Source organism: Gracilinanus agilis, chromosome 2, assembly GCF_016433145.1.
Source record: "Gracilinanus agilis isolate LMUSP501 chromosome 2, AgileGrace, whole genome shotgun sequence".
Lineage (NCBI taxonomy): Eukaryota > Metazoa > Chordata > Mammalia > Didelphimorphia > Didelphidae > Gracilinanus > Gracilinanus agilis.
Window position 1 is genome coordinate 35,620,057 of NC_058131.1, and position 9,805 is coordinate 35,629,861.

At 39.5% G+C, this 9,805-nt stretch overlaps 1 gene segment (V, D, J or C); it reads right to left on the reverse strand.

Moving 5' to 3' along the window:
- Positions 1-8,745: 8,745 nt before the first annotated feature.
- Positions 8,746-9,494, reverse strand: LOC123233150. The segment is given in 2 exon segments: positions 8,746-9,182; positions 9,446-9,494. Coding segments are annotated over 2 exon segments (486 nt in total).
- Between the last annotated feature and the right edge of the window lie 311 nt (positions 9,495-9,805).

Sequence of the window (9,805 nt, forward strand, 5' to 3'; positions counted from 1 at the left end):
TTCATTATCCATTCCATGTGCTAATTTAATGTGAGAACAATGATACCACGAATCTCTACCTAAAACTTTCACAGAAGATGGTGAAACTAATACAACTGTATAAGGACCTACCCAATTTTGTTCTGTTACCAATGTTTTGGCAAAATTTTTCATATAGACCATATCACCTGGTTGAAAATTATGAAGAGAATAATCCAATGGACCAGATTGAATTAATATTCCCATATCTTGTAATTCTGTTAGCCTCTGCTGTAAAGCACTTAAATATGAAGCAATTTGGCAATCACCTCCTAAGAGTGATGCCTTACAATTTTTTGCTTGTAGTGGAGCATGTCCAAAGAGCATCTCATACGATGATATATGTAGATCCGCTCTTGGTCTCGTACGTAAGTAAAACAAAGCTATGGGAAGAATATCTGGCCATTTGAGATGAGTTTCAGCACAGAGTTTCCCAACCATAGTCTTGAGTTCCCTATTCATACGCTCCACCTGACCTGAACTTTGCGGGTGATAAGGAACATGATATTTAGGTGTTATTCCTAGATTCTCATAGACTCTTCTAAGGATATCCTGAGTGAAATGAGATCCCTTATCCGAATCTATGGTTAAAGGCACACCAAATCTAGGCACAATTTCCTTGAGTAACACTTTCACCACAAAACTAGCTGTATTGGTATTTAATGGAAAAGCTTCAGGCCATTTAGTTAGTCTATCAACTATCACAAGACAATATTTGTATCTTCCAGCTTTAGGCATACAGATATAATCAATCTGTAAACTCTCAAATGGACAATATGCTAAAGGCCTACCACTCAAAGCTTTCTTTCTGAATGCACTATGATTAAACTTTTGGCAGATTGGACAGATATTACAGATCTTATTTGCAACAATACTTATTCCAGGAGTAACCCATTGTCTCCTGATGGAATCCACAACAGCTTGTGTACCAAAATGACCTTTTGTGTGGATGGCTTGACACAAATAGGTATACAAGTCTTTTGGTAACAATGGTCTTCCTGTATCAGTAATCCATATCCCATGTTCTTTCCTAGCTCCAAATTTATCCTTCCATTTCTAGATATCTGCGTCTATATAAGCTTTTTCTACATCATCAGAATCAATAGATGTTAAATTCATTACATAAATTGGAGCATTCTGGATTGCATACTTTGCAGTGATATCAGCTCTGTGATTTCCTTTAGAGACTGAATCTCTACCATGAGTATGACTCCAACAATGAATTACTGCCAGCTGTTTTGGCTTCTGGATTGCTTTTAACAACTCAGTTATTATTGCTGCATGATCTATTGTTTTTCCTGATGCAGTAATAAAACCTCATTGCTCCCAGATTATTCCTGTTGCATGGCAAACAGAAAAATGCATATAGAGAGTCTGTGTAAATATTCACACTTTTGCCTTCAGCTAGAAGACATGCTTGCTTCAATGCCACCAATTCAGCACCCTGAGCACTAAGATTACTAGGTAATGAGCCATACCACAGTGTCTCAAATTCCATAACAATTGCAGCACTAGTACATCTGATTCCATTACATAAATATGATGATCCATGTTGGTGAATAACACCAAGTCTGTATTTTCGAGTGGAGTACCTTTAAATCCATCCTAGGCATATCCACAAAAGCTACTACCTCAACACATTCATGCAATGGCTCACCATTCTTTGGCAAATCAGGAAGAAGAGTAGCTGGATTAAGTATGCTACATCTCCTCAACTGGATGTTCTCACTACCTAAGAGAATAATCTCATACTTAGCCATTCATTGATCTGAATATGCTTGAGTATGAAACTTCCTCATTAGTGCTTCTATCTGATGTGAACAATAGACCATTAAAGGACATCCCAAAACTAGATCAGCTGACTTCTGGACTAACACAGCTGCTGCTGCTACCCCCCTTAGACAGGGTACTGTCCCCACAGCTATTGGATCTAACTGACAGCTGTGATACCCAATTGGACAATAACTTTGTCCTAGAGTCTGTGTCAACACACCAGAAGCTATACCTTTTGTTTTGTTGACAAACAGCTGAAAAGGTTTCTCATAGTCCGGGATTCCTAATGCAGGTGCAGATAGAATGGCTTCTTTCAGCTTATCCAAGGCTAAACAATGTTCAAGCTTTAGTTTCAGAGGTTCTGGTTCTGTATTCCTGGTCAGATCTGTTAAACACTTATTAATCTCACTATATCCAGGAATCCATTGTCTACAGAAACTAGTAGTTCCAAGAATAGCTCTAAGTTGTTTTTTGGTTTTAGGTGCACTCAGTTTCTGTATGTCAGCTATTCTCTTTTGTGTAATACTTCTGGAACCCTCTGACAACATGAAACCGAGATATTGCACCCGGGGCAAACTGAATTGTAATTTTGCTTTGGAGATTTTATGTCCTCGTTTATACAATTCAATCAAAAGAATCTTGCTATTCCTAAGACACACCTTTGCAATGGGGATGTCAAAAGAATATCATCCACAAAATGCACCAATTTACTCTCCTTAAATTTAATAGTTTTCAGATCTTGATTTAAAATTTGAGAGAACTGAGAGAGTGAGTCAGTATACCCATGTCCATTGGGTCTTCTCCCAAGTGAAAGCAAATATCTTTTGAGAATCCTCGTGAATTGGTATTGAGAAAAATGCAGAACATAAATCTACCACGGTGAAATATCTAGCCTGACTTGGAATGGAAGAAATTATAGCAGCTGGACTTGGAACAACTGGATGTGTTTTGATGACATAATCATTTACTGCTCTTAGATCTTGAATAAATCGGTAAATAGGTTGGCCATTTTCATCTGGCTTTGGCTTCTTTATAGGCAAAATCAGTGTATTGTACTCAGAAAAGCATGGTATTATTATCCCTTATTGGATTAGGGACTCAATAATTGGGCGAATACCATCTATTGCCTCCTTAGTCAAATGATACTGAGACACACAAGGAACTGGTCCTTCCTTTGTCCTCACTCTGATTGGAGTAGCTGATTTTAGCAACCCAACATCTGTGGATGATGTTGACCACAAATCCTTAGGTATATTGTCAGGTATTGGATAGATAGTACCTAAGTCATCCTCTGTACTGCTGGAATCTAAGAAAAGCAATAGAAAGGCCTTCAAAGATTCCTCTGGGAGATGCAAAGAAATATCAGCAGATTCAGTACATTGGATAGTAGCCCTTAATTTACACAGCAAATCCCTTCCCAAAAGATTCATTGGACATTCTGGAACACACAAAAATGCATGTTCCACCAAAAGGGGTCCCAGGGTTACCATTTTTGGTGGCAATTTAGCTACTTTCTGAGTCACACCTGTAGCACCAACAACATCCATTGTACCAACAGCTCTACAATTCTCAGGAAAGCTTTGTAAAACTGATTTACTTGTTCCGGTATCAATAAGAATGTCATAAATCTGATCTCCAGTAGTCACAGACACATATGGTTCAGTACTATTGGGAAGTTGGAAAGTTTCCAACACAGGAGCTAAAACAGTAACATCAGAACAAAGCTCAGCCATTTCCTGTCCATCCAAGTTAACATCATCTCGAATAACAGAATTTTCCCAGGATTTTAAACCTTTGGTCCTTTTCACCTCTATTCTGGTATCATTGTTCTTATTTACAATCAAATTATCCTTAATCAAATCATAATTTCTATTCTTCTTCTTAATTCCACACTTACTAGAACTTCTAACACCATCTACAACACTATTTCTCTTTTTCTCATAATTATTTACAACACTAATCAAATTAGTATCAACACCATATTAACCATTATCAATTTCAGTCACATTATTACCAACACTAGTTAAATTACTACTACTAGTGGGTAAATTACCATTAACATTAGTTAAAGTACTATTTACACCATTACCAATAGTTAATTCAGATAATTTAACATTAACACCATTCAAATTATCATTAATTCTCATCAAATTATCATTCACATTGATTAAACTATCATTGATTCCATTTAAATTAACACTGATCAACTCATCACCATTATTAATTAAATTCTTATTATCACCAATCAAATCAATATTAACACCAAGTGCACCATTTCTATTATTCACAATTACATCATAATTATCTTTAACACATACAATTTCAACAACATTCACTTTAGTCCCATTACTTTGATTAATCACTTCTGAACTTCGAGCACACCTTCATAATGAAGTTGTCCCTCCATTCAAGTTACCATTATTAACATTCCCCTGTACAACATGGCTAAATTTCAGGTGTGTTCCAGTTCTTATGTGATCCTGCATCGTTGCCAAATTAGGAGCTTGAGCACCTTGGCAGCATGCATTCTGGCATTGGAACACATTTTCTGGCCATTTCCATGATTAAAACCATTATTCCAGTTATTTCCCCGGTATCCATAATTATTATTAAATTGATTTAATCCATTGTTATTATTGTTGTATCTCTGCCCATATGATCTTCTTCTGTATCTACACTCCCTTGCAAAATGTCCAATCCGGCCACAAACATAACAGGATTGCTGCCTCTGATTCCTTGTGTTCCCATTATCACTGGTCTTATAAGTATTAGCATTATTCTTCTTCTCTGCTGCCCTTAATGCTGCCACTGCCTTAATTTCATTTATCTCCTTCTTAATGGCTCTAGAATTTTTTTCTCTTAACTGCTTCCTAAGCCTTTCAATTATGGAATCTTTTTCATCACTTCCCTTTTCTTTCTCCTGTGCGAACACATAAGTGGTTTTTTGTTTTAACTCATCCAGGTTCAAAAGTTCCCAATCAGGGTAATTATCTGTAAAGAACTTCTTAACCTGGGGAACAAAATTCCTAAAAAATATTCTTTTTACGTGGTCCAAAGTTGTATCCTCTAATATATTCACATTTAAATACATCTCAGCTGCCTCAATTATTCTATCAAGAAATGTTGCTGGGGTCTCTTGTGCAGTCTGCCTGATTCTCTCAAATTTAGACCACAAATTTGGACACTTTGCGTGTTTCTCCATGATTTTTATTAATGACTTTCTCACCTGTTTTAACATTCAATATATGGGAACTGAATTGAGGTCCAGTTCCTCCCAGGCTACTGGCCATGGTGTCATCCCCTCTGTGTTCCTGATCTCCTCAACAAACTTAGCCCTATCATGATGTGACAAGATCTCACCCAACACATACCAGCAATCTTCAAAGTCTGGGTCATGGGCTTTTATCAATGCCTTAAAGATCTTAACAAACTTACCAGAATCATCGTGGAAATTTGTGGGAAGCCAATAAGAGACTAGATACATATCTAAGACTCCTCTTTTGACCCCTTTTGTGATCCTTGTAATTTCTTCTTGAAAAGTATTATGACCTTATTGAAAAGCTTTAAGTTCCTATCAAACCTGAATTTAAAGGGTTAACACTGTTAACACAGCAAGGAATGCTGCTGCCTGTTATAGCCAAGGCCAAGATACTCCCCACCTTGGCTTTCTGATAAGAAGCTAGTCAAAATTCAGCCTTGGCCTTGGTCTATTCTGAAGCCAATGTTTTGTGTTTTGATGTGACATAATTTGTAACTTCTGCGCATCTGTAAAGTTTTGGGTGGGTTCTTTTGTGTGAAATAAGTCTTGAAATATATATAATAAACTCCATGCTCCTGGAGCCAGAGCTGGAACCATGAAGTAAAAGACATTTCCCTTGTCCTGCCCTTATTCCCTTATCAACTAAACTGTCCTTATCAGAGATGATAAAGAGATCTCCACAGAAATTTGGGATCTTTCTCTTTAAATTTTCCACATCCTCAGACCTAAACCTTGTATGTTGCTTCACATAGAAAATGCCATCATCACGTACAATAGGAAGGTCAGGAAGGGGAAAAAGATTAATGGGTTTTTCACCCTTGCTTTGTGCCTGCTGTTCCAACTCAGCCTTAGATGTAACACTTTTGCCAGAATTTCCTACATGTGAAAATACAGCCACATTGCCAGTATTAGGAGGACTGAGAGGTTGACCAGAAACACCACCATTCTGCATGTACAATTCCAAATTATTTAGTTTGATTTGCAATAATCTTAACATCTGCTTAGTTTCAGAATCCCTAAAACACCAGGTCACTATGATCTTAAAACAATAAGTAACATGAAAGACCATCCACCTTAATTTAAAAACAAAATAACCAGTAAGGATCAGGATTGGCATATGTGATAACAAATCCAAGATATTAATAGTTAAAATAGGTTGTGCTATTGCAACATCCATCATCCCCCTATAATACCTGGGTATGATTTTGAACCACAGGTATGGGATAGCCCACACTCCCTGCCACAGTGTCAAGATGACATAATCAATCCAATCTTCAAATATCATTGTTCCCATCATTGCCCAAACCAACCAGCTGTATACAAAATCAGTGTTATTATTAGCCACAATTACTGACTAATAACAACTAATAAAACAATCACAAGTACAATTACAATTAAGTAAAAACAAGAGAACAAAACTCAAAAAAATGGTACAAATCCCTTTCTCTGGGGCTACTCCAGGTTTAATAGTATTTTGCCTTTCTACAAGATTTTATGAATGACCTGGGGTGGGGGCTGAGCAGCTCTGAGCAACTCACCACTGGTTAAGAACTTTCAGCTCACAACCAATGACTGAGCTCCCTCATGGAATGTTCAAATGCCCCTGACTTCCTGTGTGGCTCTAGCAGTCCAAGAGAATACTTCCTGTCTGTCTCTCTGTTACTCAGCCATCTGGGTGTGACAAACTGTAAAAGTGAGGCATCAGAGATGTTAAAATATAACCTAAATGGTTTGTGGGTATACACTGAGTTGAAGGAGAGACAGGACCAACCAGGATAGGGAGACCAGGGCTCACTGTTTTATCAGACAAAAGAATGGCAGTTTGCCCAATGGTCACCTAGCTCACCCTAGGCCATGGTCTATGGAACCAGCAGGCAAGGTAAAAGTTTATACAGTTTAATTGAGGGTAACTAAATAAAGGATGAGACAGGGGATTCTGCACTTGAAAACCTAAGGGGCAAACCACAGGGGCAGGGAAGGACTTAACTACACTATTCTAATTGACCTAAGCCAGGCAGGGCCCAAAGGAGCAGTACTAAAGTCACAGGAAGGCTCCTTCAAAAATGGTTCCAGCCAGGTTTGGTCAGCACAGCTACAGGGCCTGAGGGTGGCTTTGAAGGTCTCATGGTAATCCAAGGATTATCACAGGATGCTAAGAACCAAGGTTATCCAAGGTACCCAGGTAGGGAGAGTGAGATTGAGATGCTGTCCACCAGATCCCAAACAACTTTCCCTCTTGGTGCAGCTCTGCAGGTCTTGTCCACTTGCTGAAAGCCTTCACCTCTCAGGATGCCAGGGAATCAGGATGCAGTTTTTCCCTAACTCTGAGATCTGGGTTAGCAACAGTTATGTCAAACCACTAATGGAGTCTCTCTCAGAGCACAAGCCCTACTTCCTGATCCTTCATTCCATCTTGGAATCTTCCAGCCCTTCCTGCTAGGTTCAACACTATTACTAAATTAATTGCTAAATAAACCCTCACAACAATCCTTACACATGTTAATTACACTGGTCCTGCTCACCCACAAATAATTTCTATTTCTCTAATTATTTAAATCTTCATTTCTATGGATAGCATTTTATAATTATATTCAAAGAGTTTCTGAATTTGGTAAGGAAGATATACTTCTAAGTATTTTATTCTATATATGGATAACTTAAAAGGGTTTTCTTTTAGTGTCTTCTTTTGCAGGATATTGTTAGTGATATATAGAAATAGTGATGATTTATGAAGGCGTATTTTATATTACACTACTTTACTAAAAATTATTGAAATTTTTCATTAATTTTTAGTTGAACCTCTAGGATTTTTCTATCAATTTTTTTCTTATCACTGGCAAAACAAGATGATTTTATTACTTATTTGTCTATTTTGATACCTGCAGTTTCCTTTTCTTCTCATTACTATTATTGCCATTTTTAATACAATAATGAGTAATGTTAGTGATAATGGGCAACCCTGTTTTACTCCTCATTTCAAACTCATTCACATTGCAGATAATATTTACTGATGGTTTCAGATGTATAATTTTTATTCACCTAAAGAAAAATATAATCATGCCTTTGCTTTCCGGTGTTTTTAATAGGAACCAGTTTGTATCTTGTCAAAAACTTATTTGCATTTGTTGATATAGTCCTATGATTTCTGTTACTTTTGTTTCTGATTCCCTGGAGATGGCAGGCAGGGAATGGACAGGGGAACAGGGTGGGAGGTCATTAGATCCTGCAGACAGAAAGAATCCCTTTAACCACTTCAAGATGTTGGCAGCCTTAGGCAAACCACTGGTTATCAGAGTGCCATCTTACCACTTTGATAGTCTCACCATTCTAGGTAACCTCTAGATTATTGTGAGAGCATTCCTGGCTCTTATTCTGGCACAGTACATAAGGAACTCTGCTATGAGACCAGTGGCGCCAGGCTATAGGAAAATCAATCTGGGCTCTCTCATGGCTCCAGGGAACTGGGGCAAAGCCTCCTGAGTGTAAACCTGCATCCCCAAAAAGAGAAACACTATGTGGAGACAAAGATTTATGGGGAACTTCAAATCTCCAGTGCTGGGATTTTCCTTTTTGTTTCCAGAGGGCTCTGCTTCCCCCACTCTGCCTTGGCTGTGGGTGCAGTTTCCAAATTAACAAGGCTTTGCTGGAAAGAAGGGGAGCTGTGAAACAGGAAAGGGGAACCCTAGCTGTGAGCTTCAGCAGGGGTGGAAGCTGCTCTGCCCTGGGACCATGGAGGAAGCAGCTGCTGCTCTGAGCTGCCTCCACTGAAGAGCCCAGAGAGGTTTTTGTTCAGGGCTGAAGCACTGTGGGAGAGGGAAGCTCTTAGACTGCTGACAGTAATAATCTGCAGCATCTTCAGGCTCCAGGTTGCTGATGGTGAGAGTAAAATCTGTCCCAGATCCCCTGCCACTGAAGCGGGCAGGCACCCCGGATTCCAGATTGGTAGCAGCATAGATGAGGAGCCTGGGGGCTTGGCCAGGCTTCTGCTGGTACCAATTTAATAACTGAAGCTTAGTTACTAAGATATTTTTAGTAAGGCTCTCACTGGCCCTGCAGCTGATGGTGACTGTCTCTCCTGGAGATCTGGACAGAGAAGCTGGAGATTGGCTCATCACAATGGCTCCTTGGGAATCTAGGAAGTCAACAACATGAGAAGAAAACAGAAATGTGAGACTCAAATGAGGGAGTGACGATTATCTGCAATTCCTGCCAACATGAGATAGACTCCATCTCCCCCCCAAACCTCCCAGGGTAGCTGTTCTGGGCCTCATCATGCTTGTCAGTCTCCCTCTGCCTAGGGGCCTTCTTCAACCACTGGATGGGAGGCTCATGAGGTTTCTAATCCCTGAAAGTCTGGAGGCTTCTAAACCCTTTCCCTGCTCTGCTGAGACTTACCCTGAGCCCAGAGCACCAGCAGCCAGAGAAGGTGGCATGAGGAGACCATCCTGGCCTTCACAGACTAGCCCAAAGAGGATACAGAGCCCTGAGAAGGCAGACAGGAAGGAGGAAGCTTTTATCTTGTGAGCAGGGCTCATTGCAGCCCCCTTGTGTCTTTCTATGCAAAAGAGCCCCAGGGCTCCTCTGAGCCTCATCTCCAGGTCTCTGGAGCCTCACTAAGTCAAACTGACTGAGGCTGAGACTGGGGGATGAGTCTGTCTTTTGTGTCCTCCAATTTGGAACCTCAAGAGGAAAGAGAAGGGCCTGTTTAGTGGCTGATTTAGGAATGGTTGTAACTGATTGTAGCTAGATGAGGGG